General features: G+C 43.7%; 8 protein-coding genes across 8 annotated transcripts; 4 read left to right on the forward strand and 4 right to left on the reverse strand.

Moving 5' to 3' along the window:
* Positions 1–1,402: 1,402 nt before the first annotated feature.
* O0I10_005369 (centromere/microtubule-binding protein cbf5) lies at positions 1,403–3,019 on the forward strand (the record flags this gene model as incomplete). Its single annotated transcript, XM_058485414.1, has 4 exons — positions 1,403–1,480; positions 1,557–1,673; positions 1,741–1,965; positions 2,039–3,019. 4 exons carry the CDS (start codon positions 1,403–1,405, stop codon positions 3,017–3,019), a joined length of 1,401 nt encoding a protein of 466 aa, XP_058343900.1.
* An 816-nt stretch (positions 3,020–3,835) lies between these two features.
* O0I10_005370 (uncharacterized protein) lies at positions 3,836–5,238 on the forward strand (the record flags this gene model as incomplete). The annotated part of the gene is made up of 5 exons (XM_058485415.1): positions 3,836–3,896; positions 3,966–4,394; positions 4,483–4,727; positions 4,788–5,093; positions 5,149–5,238. The coding sequence occupies 5 exons, from the start codon at positions 3,836–3,838 to the stop codon at positions 5,236–5,238; spliced, it is 1,131 nt and encodes a 376-aa protein (XP_058343901.1).
* Positions 5,239–5,791: 553 nt separating this feature from the next.
* O0I10_005371 (uncharacterized protein) lies at positions 5,792–7,885 on the forward strand (the record flags this gene model as incomplete). Its single annotated transcript, XM_058485416.1, has 6 exons — positions 5,792–5,940; positions 6,000–6,261; positions 6,329–6,395; positions 6,461–7,348; positions 7,401–7,793; positions 7,851–7,885. 6 exons carry the CDS (start codon positions 5,792–5,794, stop codon positions 7,883–7,885), a joined length of 1,794 nt encoding a protein of 597 aa, XP_058343902.1.
* A 188-nt stretch (positions 7,886–8,073) lies between these two features.
* On the reverse strand, positions 8,074–8,953 carry O0I10_005372 (uncharacterized protein; the record flags this gene model as incomplete). Its single annotated transcript, XM_058485417.1, has 3 exons — positions 8,074–8,526; positions 8,608–8,831; positions 8,893–8,953. 3 exons carry the CDS (start codon positions 8,951–8,953, stop codon positions 8,074–8,076), a joined length of 738 nt encoding a protein of 245 aa, XP_058343903.1.
* A 296-nt stretch (positions 8,954–9,249) lies between these two features.
* On the reverse strand, positions 9,250–10,304 carry O0I10_005373 (uncharacterized protein; the record flags this gene model as incomplete). The annotated part of the gene is made up of 2 exons (XM_058485418.1): positions 9,250–9,348; positions 9,420–10,304. 2 exons carry the CDS (start codon positions 10,302–10,304, stop codon positions 9,250–9,252), a joined length of 984 nt encoding a protein of 327 aa, XP_058343904.1.
* A 545-nt stretch (positions 10,305–10,849) lies between these two features.
* Positions 10,850–11,278, reverse strand: O0I10_005374 (uncharacterized protein; the record flags this gene model as incomplete). Its single annotated transcript, XM_058485419.1, has 4 exons — positions 10,850–10,962; positions 11,021–11,063; positions 11,132–11,155; positions 11,216–11,278. The coding sequence occupies 4 exons, from the start codon at positions 11,276–11,278 to the stop codon at positions 10,850–10,852; spliced, it is 243 nt and encodes an 80-aa protein (XP_058343905.1).
* Positions 11,279–11,549: 271 nt separating this feature from the next.
* Positions 11,550–13,841, reverse strand: O0I10_005375 (uncharacterized protein; the record flags this gene model as incomplete). The annotated part of the gene is made up of 9 exons (XM_058485420.1): positions 11,550–12,068; positions 12,128–12,678; positions 12,731–12,789; positions 12,851–13,003; positions 13,065–13,129; positions 13,194–13,360; positions 13,418–13,537; positions 13,595–13,642; positions 13,715–13,841. The coding sequence occupies 9 exons, from the start codon at positions 13,839–13,841 to the stop codon at positions 11,550–11,552; spliced, it is 1,809 nt and encodes a 602-aa protein (XP_058343906.1).
* A 1,789-nt stretch (positions 13,842–15,630) lies between these two features.
* Positions 15,631–16,368, forward strand: O0I10_005376 (uncharacterized protein; the record flags this gene model as incomplete). Its single annotated transcript, XM_058485421.1, has 1 exon — positions 15,631–16,368. The coding sequence occupies one exon, from the start codon at positions 15,631–15,633 to the stop codon at positions 16,366–16,368; it is 738 nt and encodes a 245-aa protein (XP_058343907.1).
* Positions 16,369–16,560: the final 192 nt, after the last annotated feature.

Raw genomic sequence — 16,560 nt, forward strand, 5'->3', positions numbered from 1 at the left:
TCCCCTAGTTGTGGCAAAAGAAAAAGAAAGCCTTTATCACGCAGGGAAAGCATACTCCTTGTCCTTCCAGCCCCAAGTTGTAGACAACATCATCACCCAACCCCAGATGAACAGGAGCTCCTTTTAACGGCGACACCACATCCGCTATGGTTAAATGGCAGTGAAACAAAATGGCCTTATCATTAGCCGCTTCCCCAGATTTTTCATGTTTGAAGCGGGCATCTTGTATCAACTCTATTATCTCCTTTTGTGTTGCTATATGAGAATAAAGAAAAAAGGTATCTTGAACTTTAACAATTATGCAATGCTTGTATCCTCATGGTTGTAGTAAGGTGTTCCTGGAGTGCACATGAAAGCACGTGGTACACTTGCATCACCAATGACTACCCCATCACTGGAAACGCAGCACGCAAATGCCAATCTATTGCAGCATTAGTCATACTGCATTATCCGCTGTCATTTTCCATTGGCTTGACAATGGTAGAATTACGGACATCGATTAGTGTAATATCATGCAAGGCTTGATCATAGAGCCGAATGCAACCCATCATGTAGAGTAAGCATCCTGCTATAGTCTTAAGACTACAAGTGGGGGTATCTACGTACCAGATCCATAGTAAAGTACCATACTCAAGAAGTCTTTTATTACGGCAATAGGGTTACTACATACATGCATGATAGCCAACAACAATGCTTCGTGGTAGTAGTAAGAAGGTTTATAGACAAAGCGGATGTTTATTCCATATATGGGGTTAGGTGTGATTGGCCAATCTACTGCAATGCAAGGCATGTTCATCATTGATGCATATGACATGAGTTAATATGAGATGATGATGGTTGTTCACCTCAAACGTCTGGAAGCAGATATGGTGGAACACCCATATAGCGAATGCGGTGATTACCATTGGCCCATTTACAGCTCCGGGAGGTGGCTGGCTCTCTTTGTAGTAGTGCTTCTTTGTAAGACTAAGCATGATCAAGAAAGTTTATTCACAATGGCCACTAACGCTGTGATTCAAAATGCTGTTTCTACTTTTACAAAGCTGTTTCATGTTTTGATATGAGAATGGGAGCAGGATGGGGGAGGGGCTTGAGGAATGGAGTGGCCTTGCATGATAGATCGTATGACAAATAGCTTTGATGCCTTGATGATACAACAACATGTCATAAAGAAAAATGGCTTTTGGACTATGGGTATGTCTATTGTGCAATGGTTGAAACGAGTTGGGAAAGGGAAATGCGAGGTTGCTTACTTGCAACAGCAACAACACCATCACCACCACCACCACCAGCCTGTAGTTGAGTTGCCGAGACTGCTGGCGCCGAAAAACGAACAACGAACATAAAATTTTCTTTTCAACCTTCGCTTGCTTCCTTTTTGACAAGAGCAACACACCTTCCAATGGCCGATACTTCTTCGATCAAGCCAACTGCTACGGCTCCTCCTGTTGATACTTCCAAGTGGCCTCTTCTCTTGAAGGTATTGCATTGGAGAGAATATTCAATTCATTGATCCAACAACCCGATCCTGACACTTGATCTTCTTGCTTTGACAGAACTACGATCAACTCAATGTCCGTACTGGTCACTACACTCCCATTCCCAGTGGTTGCTCACCTTTGAAGCGTCCTCTTAACGACTATGTTCGTTATGGTGTTATCAACCTCGACAAGGTGTGTATCAGGAAAAAAAGGAGCCATGTTGATATGATACTCACCCTATGTGTGTGTATGTCATTAGCCTGCCAACCCCTCTTCCCATGAAGTCGTTGCTTGGATTCGTCGTATTTTGCGTGTTGAGAAGACTGGTCACAGTGGTACTCTTGATCCCAAGGTTACTGGTTGTTTGATCGTCTGCATTGATCGTGCCACTCGTCTTGTCAAGTCCCAACAAGGTGCTGGTAAGGAGTACGTGTGTGTGCTTCGCTTGCACGATGCTATTGAAGGCGAGAAGAAGTTGCTTCAGGTAAACATGAGAGCATTTGATATATAGAGAGAGAAAATGACAAGCTAAACATGTTGTATTATTATTATTATAGTCGATTGAGACTTTGACTGGTGCTTTGTTCCAACGTCCTCCTCTTATCTCTGCTGTCAAGCGTCAATTGCGTGTGCGTACTATCCACGAAAGCAAGTTGATTGAATACGACAATGATCGTCACCTTGGTGTCTTTTGGGTGAGCTGTGAAGCTGGTACATACATGCGTACACTTTGTGTGCACTTGGGTCTATTGCTCGGTGTTGGTGGTCACATGCAAGAACTTCGTCGTGTGCGTTCCGGTGCCATGTCCGAGAATGATGATATTATGACCATGCACGATGTCCTTGATGCTCAATGGATGTACGATAACAACCGTGACGAGTCCTACTTGCGTCGTGTTGTTCGTCCTTTGGAGACTCTTCTTACTGGCTATAAGCGTGTTGTCGTCAAGGATAGCGCTGTCAATGCCATTTGCTATGGTGCCAAGCTCATGATTCCTGGTCTCTTACGTTTTGAAAGTGGTATCGAGATCAACGACGAGATCGTTTTGATGACCACTAAGGGTGAAGCTATTGCTTTGGCTTATGCACAAATGACCACTGCCGTTATGGCTACTTGCGACCATGGTGTCGTTGCCAAGATCAAGCGTGTCATTATGGAGCGTGATACTTATCCCCGCAAGTGGGGTTTGGGCCCTGTCGCTTTGGCTAAGAAGAAGCTCAAGGCTGAAGGCAAATTGGACAAGTATGGTCGTGTTACCGAAGAGACTCCTGCCGTTTGGAAGAGTGCATACGTCGATTATCAAAACAACCCCGAGAACAAGTCCCTTGAGCCTGTTTTCAACAAGCCCACTGAATCCGTTGTCGCTGCAGCTGGTATTGCACCCAAGATCACCCCTGTCGATGTCGCTGCTGTTGATGCTCAAGCACCTGCTGGTACCAAGCGTGCTGCAGATGAAGAGGCTACTTCAAGCGAAACCAAAAAGTCCAAGAAGGAGAAGAAGGAAAAAAAGGAAAAGAAGAAAAAGAGCAAGGATTAGACTTCTATACGGATCCCCAAGCAAAAAGTTTTGTGAATATGGCATTATAATTCATCAGTTTTCATGTTTTTTCCCCATCCCGCGATTTGTATCATTAACCAGCAAAAAAAGTCAAAACGATGTCCTACGTTTTATTTATCATGCAAATGTTGCTCATGTATGCCGCCGTATGGGAAAAGGGAAGATGAGGAATATCGTTCTTCTACTATTGTGTAACAAAGATCGGTATTGCTTTTCGCTGTTAATGGTCAAGATCGCATATGGATCCAATAAGCTCAACATAAGCGTGATCAATGACTAGCGTTGGGTGATCGTGTGATACACGCGTTTGGATATATTATGGATCGCAACGCAAAAAGCGCGGGATCGTAAAACTTTATTGACGAATGGATCCATTCATCAGATTATAATGAAGGAATTTGAGTCACAAGATGAAATGGGTTGTTTGCTATCATCAATCATGGTTCCTGAGGCTGTGTGTGTAACGGGTTCAAGAACGATGGCTGGGGTTGTAGATTTTAGCACGTTAAGGCCAACGACGATATGCACAAATCGATCATGGGCTAACAACACACATCCGCCAATGGTGGCACAAGCATAACTGCATTGTGATTGATAAATGAGAAGCGTGCGGCAGAATCATTGTTTCATTGTTGTCACAAGAGGGGCGAGAAAAAAAATGTAAACAATCGGATGTGTTACCTGAGGGATGATTAGTCCGCGCTCACAAAATCTGATAAGACAATCATGACATTTACTATTGAATCTCCCTTTTTCCTTTCCTTCTTTCTTCGTTTTCCTACTCAACAAACAGCCATGGTCGCCGCTAATCCAACGCCTAAAAGAAACGTCGTATCCATTGGTGCATCTTCAGCAGGTACGGTTAATGAATGATACGAGTATGCGACATGCTTATTGATGACCATCATCCTGGTATATACAATAGCCATGGGATTTACATTATCGTGGAAGGAGAATCCTCCAAGCACACATCGCCTTATTCTCATTGAGGTGAAGACACATTACAATTGGGTCTACGCCTTTCCTCGAGCATCCGTCAAGAGTGGCTTTGAACGAGAATTGTTCATTCCATATGCTGGATTGTTCGGCTACAAGGATGATGTCGGCAAAGTTGTTACAGCTCGCGTCACGGCTATTCATAAAAATTATGTCGAGTTGGATCGTGAGGTCCCTGAATTTGGCACACGCATTGAGTTTGATTACTTGCTTTATGGTGCAGGCACCACCATTCCCCAACCCGGTCGATTGCTCTCCGAAACTAAAGCTGAAGGCATTTCGATTTTGAAACAATACCAAAAAGTCATTCGTGAATCCAAACAACCCATCATCATTGGTGGTGGTGCTGTTGGTCTTGGTGAGTTTCATGCTGTTGCCATGGTTACTGCCATGGCAACCAATTTTTGTCATTGATCTCATGTTGATGATGGTATGCATGTATGTAGAATTGGCGGCCGAGATTAAGGAAGAATATCCCGACAAGCAGGTGACCCTGATTCATTCACGATCACGATACATGGCTCGATACAAACAAAGTTTGGATTCCTTCACTTATGGCATTCTCAAAAAGCTTGGTGTGAGACAAGTAATGGGTCAACGCGTAAATTTGCCTGAAGGCGGCTTTCCTTTGGAAGTCAAGCCTGTTGAAGTCACGACCAAGACTGGTAAAAAGATCCAAGGCGATTTGGCAGTAAGCATCATCATCATCATCATGCGCCACAATCCCATCATTGACCATTCATGGTAATAGATTTTGTGTATCGGCATGACACCCAATAGCGAGCTGCTGGGCAAGCTTTCTTCAAAGAGCGTGAACAAGCAAACAAAGTTTGTCAAGGTGAAAGATACTATGCAAATCGACGATGACGAATACCCACACATCTTCGCCGCTGGTGATGTTATTGAACATACCGATGTTAAGACCGGTCATTTTGCTTGGATGCAAGGTTTGACCGCTTTGGCCAATATTCTCAAGCTCATCAATGGTGGATCATACGACGACTTGGAGCCCTATGTGAGCAAAGATGTTGCTTTGATCAAGATTGCTCTTGGCGAGGTATGATACTCAATAATGATGATGACTTTGAGATGTGTATTGACTTTTTCAATAGAAGGAGGCTGTGATGCAAACCAATGCATGGGGACCTTTGGTTGCTGTTGGAACTTGGATAGCGGGAAGGAGCATTCCTCGTAACCTGTAAATGATAAACCAAGAGAAGGAAACATTATGTATATTGACAAAACTTTTGTTAGGTATGCTAATTTTGCTTGGTCATGGATGGACATACCTTGTGATGGCGAGCACTTTGACTTGTAGTAGTTGTATATACGTCTTATCTTGTACAATAAAAATATTCATATTGTAAGCCTACTTTTCCGAGAAATGTGATTTTCTTTGGTAACTGCGCTGGTGGGATTATTAGGTCTCAGCTCAAGTTACACATGGTTAGTGCCGAGTAACGAATGGGGTGATAATCTTTTGACGTTTGATCGGATACAAGACATCTCTGTATTGATCCTATGGACATGCATGGTAAGCTGAGGACTTTACAATGAATCGTGTGGTGCCTAATTGGTAATACCGAATATCCCCGGATTGCAAATGGGCAAAAAGATCTGATAAGTCTGTGTATTGTGTAACGCGGCAATATCTCCCCGGCGGCCCACACACTGGGTGTGCGTATAAAAAGGATTGTTTCTCGATCAACATAGTTTCAGCGGAATCGCTGGTTTTGTCAACCCTCATTTTAAAGTATGAAGTTTTTTGCTGCAAAATCAGATGAGGAAGAAGGCCATGGCCGTACAGTGGTCAAGCCAGCACCAGGCGCACCCATAGGCATACAAAAGGTGTACCTCATGAACAAGCTTGCAAGCCGGGTGGATCTATGGCTTATTATTGGCGGGTATGTTACTCATCAAAAGTACTTGCTTTTATGAAACCAAATCACTCACTTGAAAGCAGCATTGTGTTATTCGCATGGGCCAAAAATTGGGAAGGCAACACGATTTACTCGATCACTTTCAACGTCCTCAGTCTCTTTCAAGCCGCCAACCAGTACTCGCTTCTCAACACAGTCCAATACTTGCTCCAAACAGTGTTAATTCCATTCTATGCCAAGCTATCAGACATTTGGGGCCGTACGGAGGTCTTTGCATTGTCGCTTTTCTTTTACATTATCTCTGGTGTTGTTTATGCTTGCGCGCAACGCTTTAGCGACTTTGCAGTAAGTATTTTTGATCCGCTGCTGTGAGTAAACTCGGGATAATAACTCATCTGATTTTGATTTCAAGGGTGCACAAGTCCTGTACGCATTAGGTATCTCGGGTGCTCACTGTATGGGACACGTTGTGATTGCTGGTAAGCATGATTTTGGTTCTCCTTCCATGATACAAGGTTAGCTGACAACAAAATTTTTTCGAAAGATTTGACGAGCAAGGTGAACCGTGCGCTCTTCCAATCCTTTTATGACGTACCCGCCATCATCAACATTTTTGTGGCTCCTATTGCAGGCCAACATTTCTTAAATACCAATTGGCGTTGGGTCTATTCAATGATCCCATTTTGCATTGGTGGCACAGCCATCATTCTCATGGCTGGTATGCTGCATGTGGAGTACAAGATGCGTAAATCTGGCAAGCTAGCACAAGTCCGCTCTGCTCTGGAAGCTGAGAACCCTGAAAAGCGATCGATGGCAGACCAAGTCAAGTGGTGGATCAAAGAACTTGATGTCATTGGTAGTCTTTTGCTTGTTGGTGCTTTGTGTATGCTATTGCTTCCACTCGTGCTTGCTGAAACCGATTTTGGTGGCTGGAATAGCCCTACCACCATTGGTTTGCTCGTAGCTGGTGCCGTCTCTTTGGTGCTCTTTGGCGTATATGAATGGAAGTTTGTTGAAGTACCATTGATCCCTGTGGGTCGTTGGGAGACCTTTACGCCAATGGCTGGTGTGCTTTGTGTATCCGTTATCAGTGTCATTGCTGCTATTCCTTTTGGCTACTTCCAAATGTATTTGCAAATCGTCAAGCAATGGGATGTTATCAAGGCCACCCATGTTGATCGAAGCTATGACGCCGTATACTTGGTCTCTCAAGTCGTCGCTGGCTTTTTAATGAAGCATTTCAAGGTCTACCGCCCTATCATCCTTATTGGCATTGCTCTCTTTATGTTGGGCATGGGTCTTATGATCCCAGCTCGTTTCCCTGGTGCATCGGATGTCTTTTTGGTTGCCACTCAAGTCATTGCTGGTTGGGGTGCTGGATGGGTCTATGTACCAACATTGGTTGCAGTGCAAAGTGCTGTCCCCCATAATGGTAAGCATAATAGAACAACAAAAGTAGCATCCCAACTCATTCACTTTATTAGATTTGGCTATTGCTACTGCTTTGTACCAATGCACAACGATTCTTGCATCCTCTATTGGTGCTGCCATTGCTGGTGCTGTCTGGAACAGCTGGTTACCCAGAGAATTGGCTCGCATTGTCCCTGGGGAAATCAATTACGCATATGCCATTGGTGATATCAACTATGTCTTGTCGTTGCCAAAGGAACAATATGATGCCGTGGCAACGGGCTATGGCAACATTCTTCGCATCTTTTGTATCGTTGGTCTCTGCTTGAGCGTGCTTGCACTGGTGTTTGCATTGCTCATGAAGTCGTTTGATCTTGAGGATGACAAGGTTGACGTGTTATCAGAAACCACTGTAATCCCTGGTGATGGTATCTCTGAAAAGAGCAGAGAACATGTGAAAGATCAAGGTACGATTATCCTATCTACATCATAGCCTATTGCAAGTACTAATCTCTTTTTTATAGATGAGTCATTAAAGATCGAACAGCCATCAACTTGAACAAAAGTAGGCATCATTTTCACACACCCTTAACATCCCCATATCTTTTATCTACTACCTCTTACTGCATTAGCATCGTTATTGCTCTTAATATATTATGTTGCATTCACAATGTAAATCAATTTGGATCTTGTAATCATGTTTATGGTCATTAATAGATAGGAATGTATAATAAGAATGTATTCTGATTAATCAGTCTTGGTGCCATTCACTTGCTTTGCATGGAGGAGGAGCTTTGACATGGATGCAAAACCAAATAGCAAAGTGCTTGTAGTCCACTTGAACACGTTGATGGGGCTGTACCAACCACGACGTAAACAGATGCCTAGCGCTACAAGGCTTTCACCCACATGAACAGCGACAGCACCGCGGAAGATGTTTTGGATGGTATTATGACCAATGGCTTCACGGAAGGAAAGTACAGATGCAGGGAATTGACGTAACAAATAATCATCAGAGGAAAGAGCTAAGACGGTGGTAGCACCCATGCCTAAAGCGATGAGGATTTGCCACATGGGATTTGCTGGATAAAATGTGTCAAGAGGTACAGCAGGCTGAGGAGGCGTGTAGACATCCGTTGCTTGTGCATACAATGCTTTGGCAATAGCTTGAATGGGTGGTGGCCCTGCAAGAGAGCTTGGCTGATAAAAAGATAGTAGGGCCTTTAGTCATGCAAGCTCATAGACGATGGATGCACACACACACACACACACACAACATACCAAGCCCAATGCCGACTCCGCTTCTTTGGCCATCTCCTCCAATACGGGCCGAATTTGTTCACGTTTGGTGAGTGGTGTTGTAAACTCGATAAAGAGATCTTGTTCTTGGTTATCGCCACGTAGTTTGTAGGAAACAGTAAATCCACGTGAATTAATGCTTTTAAAAGTGGCTGATTCTGCATCATCCTTGTTGCCAAAGTAACGCACGTAGGCAAGGTTGGTTGCTATGCAAGCATAAAAAGGTCAATTGACCCAGTGTTGGCATTGTCATCTTGCAGGACCTACCCGCATGTACGCTCATGTAAGCTGAAATGGGACCACTGTGAGGAGCGATGGGATCTGTCATAGTTGGATATAGAAGGGTGAAAAGGAACAAGTGTATATTACACGAGGGAAGGAATGTCACTGGATATAGAATTAGGCAATCGAGCAGTCTCGGATATGCGGGGCGCGCGTAATGGCGAATCATATATTAGCCAAGGAATTACGGGCGTTCTATTGACTAGGGAATAAAAGCTGGCAATGATGGAATAACAGTAGAAGAAGAAAAAGGGCATTGAGATGTTGTGTGATCGAGTGAGTGAGTGAGTGAGTGAGTGAGAGAAAGAAAAGAGAGAGAGAAAGAGTACGAGCTAAGGGTATCTAGACCAAGGCCAATTCCAATGTCCACATGCGTCTCGCCCACAACCTTACGGTATATCCTTCAATATCAGCCGTTGTACCATCCCACCAGCATTTTCTCTAATAAACGATGATGATGAGTAATCCCTTCTATTTACCCCATACAACATGCATCTATCTATATTACTTACCGCAGGTTTTCTCCAAAAGAGCAGCAATTTTTGTGCCGTTGCCATGTGGTTGTCTGGACCTGTTGTCTTTAACAACACTAAGGACATGCTGGTAACACACGTGCGAGTAGGTTCGAGTTGACGGTATCCCCAAGGATCATCACGACTGAATCCTGCATCACATAGCATATCGATAAGATGTTGTTCGGCTGCATTGTTTTCTCGAGAGATGTTCTTTTGTAATGCGTCAAAGATACGATTTTGTCGTTGCAAGGATCGACCCGAAGCAATCTTGAGAGAAGCCATACTTTCAGGTGATAGTTGAGGAGCAGCGGCGGCTGAGGGTGTATTATTGGTAGATGAAGACGATGTCGTATTGTTGGATGATTTGGTAGGGATGCAATAATATTCGAGTTCTTCACGAAGGACAATAATAGGTTGCTTGTTGGATAACAGCGGATAGTAAACGGATGACGAGAGATGGTCATTCTGATGCTGCTGTTGTTGTTGCTGGTCGGCAAGCTCGTTTGAAATAGCAGCTGCATGCTGATACACTCGCAACACATAGTCAAGACATGCTGGATCAAAGTCGACAAAAGTAACTTGCTCGTCAACGACACCACCACCCACACTATCTCGCGATTGATCTTCGTCCTCTTGTCGACCTAGCACCAACCCATTGGGAAACATGGCAATCAACAAGCTCTCGGGAAGGTTGACTAGCGTGTCTCGATCAAGGTCAATACGAGTGCCTCGCAGATCCAGTTTCAAGATGGCAGGGATAGCATCCTCGGGTTGTTGATCGTACACATCCTCATCTGCCTGCTGTTGCTGATAAATCACCTCCTCTTGGTCATGGTCGGCTTCAGGGTCGTGGACTTGTGTTATGGGAGAATCAGAAGTCATATGCAAGATATAAAATACTGAGGAAATGGAACAAGAGGTAATAAGAAAAAGAAAGAGGAGGGGTTGGTCAAGCTTAAGGAGAGTGGGTGATTACTCTTTATGGTTGGCAACGTGCAACATGATACAGTCTCACAATGCGTATACACACCGAATCCCCCATCAATCATAGCACTTTATAATAACATCCTCCATTGTATGTCGTATCCCTTGATTCATTATCACCAACCCATCATTATCATTAGCATCAAGCATGGATTGCAACAATAAATGGACCCATTCATTGTCAACCATCTCGTGGCCTTAGCACCGTATGCAATCATTGCCCTGTTGTGCTACACTCCCATACACTCGCACTCGTCGCATGCAACATGACAAAGAGAATAATGCGTCCTTTGCTAGAATCACCTAGGCATTATGCCTATTCAATCGACATGGCAACCAACATCCCAACTCATTCACACGTCCATCATACAGGGGGAAAAACGATGTATGATATATTAAGTGGTAATGGCTAGTGTATAATGTATAACTTTGTGAAGATGGTTTCATGCGTCGCTAGCATTGCTGTTGTTGTCCTTTGACTCGTTTTGTTCAATACGCGAAAGGGCGTCGTTCAAGGAACGTTCAAGGCCATCAATCCTCTTGCTCATGTCTTCCACTAAAATGATCCATCATGAGTCTCTTTGTAGTCTGCATAAAGAAATGGTTCAACATACACTTGTCATTGATTTCATTATTCACCGTCTCCACTTTGCTTTGCTATGAAGGGGTTATATACATAAGAACACAGCCTGTCAACATCGTATTCGATCGTTCAACACACTTACAAGCTTCTCGATCACGCCATCGATCTAGAATACACACAATGTTAGTTTTGGGGCTTCATGCATGTTCAATAGAGGGCATCGTACATAGCCTGCAAAGTCATCTGTTGTCATGGTAGCTGACGTGGATTTGTCTTCACTGCTGGCCATAGTGTTTTGGGTGGAAAAGAGGAGCTGTTGCTATGTCCTCTCTGAATTAGAATTCTAGTTAGTAGTAGTACCTGAATGATGCACTCACCACCACCACCCCTCATCCTCATTCTCATCTTTATCATGCGACCCGTATGTGTATACGATGAGTAACATATCTATACAACGATTTATCTTTATGTGATGGAATAAGGGTTGAACAATGCAAATGTGGTAGTAAAGAAAAGGGAACGAAATGAGAAAGCAAAATGAGATGAGACTATTAAGCAAACTAGAAGCGTACAGATTTGACGACATTCTTCTTGATACCGGTCGATTCGCCTCCATAGGAACCCTGGAGAGGTTTGGCCACGGCTCGCACAGATGCCAGCTTTTTGAGCTTGTTGGAATATTTGGTACGGTTCTTGACACGAGCATTGCGGTTCTCCTTTTTGCGCTTGGGGGTGAGACCCTTGTTCTTGAGAATCTTGTACGATGCCAGTCGCTTTTCACCTTCTTCCACTTGCCAATCACCATCAATAATCTCGGGTCGTGATGCTTCATATTGAGCTCGTTTGGCAGCCTTTTGTGCTGCTTTCTCCGCCACCGCTTGAGCATAGTATGGATCATCCTCATCGTCATCATGCATGTTTCGTGCTGCTGCCATATCCTCATCATCATAATCCTCATCATCCAAATCTGCAGCCGAGTCTTTGGGTTGTGCAACACCATTCTTTTGTTTCCAATTGTCCTGGTCTCTGTATGGAAGATCGACATCACCTTGGTATCTTGTCAATTTTTGATCCGATTTCTATACCATTCTCAATTAGCATCATGATGGCTTCACCCACCAAGGATAATCAAACTTACAGCATCAATCTTGGCAACATAATCTCTTAATGATCGCTTCTTGGCCAGCTTGTCTTCCATATCCATTTCATCCAATGCCTCCAATTCACCAAAGTCATCTTGCATGCCACGTTTGCGTTTCTTGGCTGCTTTGCTGCTCTTTTTAAGACTCTTGAATTCTTGTTCAATGTCGAACGCTTTGATGGCATCATCTTCTTCCTCATCTTCCTCTTCCTCCTGATCATCATCCATAACCATGTAATCCTCCTCCTCAAGTTCTGGTGATGCTGGTACGGGTTGCTGTTTCTCTTTTTTGCTGGATGAAGATTTCTTGGCAGACTTCTTGGTAGAAGAGGCTTCCTTCTTGGTAGCTGTTTTCTCGGGAGCATCGAGTCGATCCATAAATGCATTGATTTCGGGTTGTAGCTTGACTTCGAGTTGATCCGTCTTTTCCAATTGTGACCGTAATTCGACAAGGGCGTCAATAACAGGATGATCTTTGAGACCTGTCGTGCCGGATGCCTTGAGGACAAGATAAAACGAGACATTGGTCAAGTAATTCATAAGCAACTCTATAGCCAGTGTTAGTTTACGCTCCACTATTTCTCTTGTAAAGATACATACGGTGCTTGAATCGTAAAAACTTGGCTTCGTGCTCATCGCTCTTGCCCTTAGATTGTATCCTGAATGATAATCCAATGTTAGCATGGGATTATCCAACGATCTCTTTGAGCATCCACAAACCTTGCAAGCAATGTATCAAGCAATTCCACTGTCTCACTCTTTTCCTTGAACTCATTCAACAAATCCAACAACTCGGGTGACTCATTTTGAAGAATTCTGAGCTTCTCAGGGACTGGGATATTCTTTCGTCGCTTGGCAATGTTTTGTTTGATACTAGAAAATGATAAAAGACAATGAGCACCCATGCGGTATTGTGTTTCCATTCCCAACATACTCGAAAGTGATATCATCCAAATCCTTGGTAACATCTTCCACAAGTTGCTTATCAGCTTCCTCGTCCTACGTAATGTATGAGCCATCATCATTGTATGACCACCACATCCTACTCTTTCTTTTTACTTACTGCGCCAGGGCCAGTACCCCATTCATCCATAAAATCAGCTTCATCCATAGCTGCCAATTGTTCCTTTTGGATCTTCAAGGCCTCAGTCTCCTCTTCTCGCATCTCATCCAAGTCATCTCCTTCATCGGCGTCATAGTAGGCTTGCTTGGATTTACCCCAGGTTTGATCTAACGCAATGTGTACCGTGTAAATAACAATGCTTCGCCATGATTGAAAGAGCTTACCTTCTTCTTCCTCACTATCATCCTTGTTGGCAGGCACAATCTCATCATCCGAAAGTTCTTCTTCCTCATCCTCATCGTCTGAGCCAAGGCCAAAAACTTCAGCATCGCTCTCATCATCATCTATATAGATCCTTGTCAGTTTGATACGGTTGTTGTGCCTTATCCAATCATGCGTACCGTTGTTGGCGTCATTCTCGAGCAACACCTTTCCACGACGATCGTGAACTGTAGAAAAGAATAGAATGCTGGTAAATAAAGAGATCGATCGCTGTGTCAAGGAGGTTTAGATCCACCCACATTCGTCTTCTGAATCATGCTCGATATCGTCCCATGTGCGAATGGCTTTGATCGAAGCACCTTCGTCTTCGTTCTTCTTCTTGTTTGCTGCAGCGTCTCGGAAAACGGGAGCCTTTTTCTTTCCCATGGTGTTTAAAAGAGTGCGAGTGAGAGAGAGAGTGCGTGAAAAAGAGTTTGACACTGCAACAGTGGAATTGGGATTGGGCCGTCGCCCTTGAAAATTTGTCAAGTTTCCATTCTCAGCAACAGCCATGATCCAAGCGAGCTTGTTGTGTGTCTGTGTGTATGCGATGTGTGTGTGCGCTTGTGCATAAGAAATTGTTTACACGTGTATTGTTGAGAGCATAATATGAAAATCAAATCAACAAAGGAGCAATTGCTACGCGATGTGTATGTGTGTATATCGCGAGAGACGCGAAAACAATATGAACAACAACACCCGTGGTGGAATGATTTGATATCTCCTTTTGTTGTTCAAGCAGGAGATTTGCATACGTGTACAAATACATTCATCGATCACCATTGTCGGATCAATGGATGAAAAAAAGGGGATGATGGAGAAGAAGAGAAACAAAGAGCAATCCCCCATATCTTGCAAAGGAGCACATACATAGGGACAAGGGAGACAATTGACAATAGGTACCGCCGTATATTATGTATGCACACACATACACACACTTCAGATGAAAGCATTAAAAAAGAAAAAAGGACACCTATCCCAAAGCATTGATTTAGGGTACGTATGCAAAAGGGATATACACCGAAAGAAAAGGGAGATAAAAGGGATACGAGAAATAAGGTGGGGTCAGCAATCAAAGGTGTATATGTGTGTGATCTATGGGGGTGGATGGACTCTATATATGATCAGCTAAACCAGGAGAAAGAGCAACATAGGACAAATTAGGAAAGCATTGAATGGTAGTGGTAGTAGTAGTAGTAAAAGTGTACGTAGGGGCGAGAAAAATAGCCGTTAAGCAGCTGATGCGTTTAGTCCAACAGCACACAGAAGAATGCGCAACCAAGAATAAAGAAAGTCAGTTTCGTGAGGAGAAGAAGGGGATGTTGCTGGGGTTGGGGATGAGCGACTATCGCTGCAACAAGACAAAGAGATAGCAACGGAGGTTTTTGGGTTAAGCAAAGCTGATAGGGAGGTGCATGAGAAATGGATTAATGGCCAAAGAGGTATACACTTGTCTCTCAGATCAACTTTTGAACAAGGCAGCCAGGGATCCATACGACAAAAACAGTAGCTTGTGGGGTGCCAAATCCCGGTACGGGGTTTTCGTTCCTCTTTTCTCAACGTATGTCTTTATCTAAAGGAGAACAATGGTGTATGTTCTATCCCAAGTATACTGCAATGGGAATCGTTGCTCGAGTAGCATTAGCTTGACAAGGTTTTTGAATGCTCATAAGCTTTAATAAAGGTGTGTTCATGGAATAATATATGCACAGCAACCACGATATCTTAAATGCACGTCGACCATGTGTGGGGGGTTTTCAGGTGAGACGAGAAAACAGCCATAGTGATCTTTTTGTGGGCGGTATGTATGTATGTGTATAAAACAAGCATGCATGATCGAAAGCAGGTGCATGTGCAATTCATTTGAATGTAAACACGAAGTCTGTGTGTGCATTGATCGTGTCCTCGATCTGCGTTTCCTTTTGGGAATATGTGTTTCTCGTTTGATCTCCTTACCGTTATATGAAGGTCAGGGGATATGCTTGTCAATAGCCTGCAATGAATGTAAAGATCTACATAGACATCAAGAATCCAGATAACAGGGCGTATGGATAAAAGGGGTTGACTTGACAGTTATAAAAGCCTCGCCGACAAGCACTTTTTTCCTGATCATTCCAACAACACACAACAACAACACACTTCCATATCTCTTTTTCTTATCACTTTAATACAAAACATGAAGTCCTCGACCTGCACTTTGCCTCCATGCTCGGATTTGTTGGCACCTCCTCCTCGGAAGTCTTCCGTGCTTGACGTGAACAACTTATTGTCACCTGTTAACGATATGCCAGCTGCGCCAGCACCATCAAACGTGTACCACCATCATCATCAGCAACAATACTACCACCCTTACGAACGTCATGTTGGCGCCTACAGAGAACCACCCATGCATTCACAACCACAACATCAGATGCCACTCAAGGCTAAACGCAAGCGAGCTTCACCAGCACAATTATCGGTGCTTAATCATGTATTCAGCCAAACCTACTTCCCATCGACTGAGCTTCGCATTGAGTTGGGAAAACAACTTGGCATGAGTCCTAGGGCGGTACAAATTTGGTTCCAGAACAAACGACAATCGTTACGCACTCGTGAGCGTCAACAGCAAGAGCGCAAGCATGCCATGGCATCATCATCATCATCATCCATGTCATCTCCATCCTCTGGTAGCAAGCATCATTACATGCATCAAAACCATTACCCCTACTACACAAACGCCCTTCCACCTATTTCTCCACCCTTGTCTCCACCTGAGCAATCACCCTACCATTACCAGCAACATTCTTATGCTGAGCAACAACATCATCGTCGTCGCTCTTCATATGAATTGCTCCTTTTACATGTTCCCAACACACCATCATCAACATCATCTTATCCAAGCCCTACATCCATTGATTCTATCATTTTGCATTAATTGCATACTTGCACACACCCACAATACCATTGCCGCTCGCTCGCTCGCTCTTAACTTTTTTTCATCTTTATCCCCAACCAGCACCCCCCTCCGCTTTTGTACATTGTCTCCTTTTTCACACTTCACACATCCACACACACAACATACTCACTTTTCCACGCATTACATACCTTGCTTATGGCCTTTCCATTT

This window comes from Lichtheimia ornata, assembly GCF_029851405.1.
Source record: "Lichtheimia ornata isolate CBS 291.66 chromosome Unknown scaffold00021, whole genome shotgun sequence".
In the NCBI taxonomy this organism is placed as follows: domain Eukaryota; kingdom Fungi; phylum Mucoromycota; class Mucoromycetes; order Mucorales; family Lichtheimiaceae; genus Lichtheimia; species Lichtheimia ornata.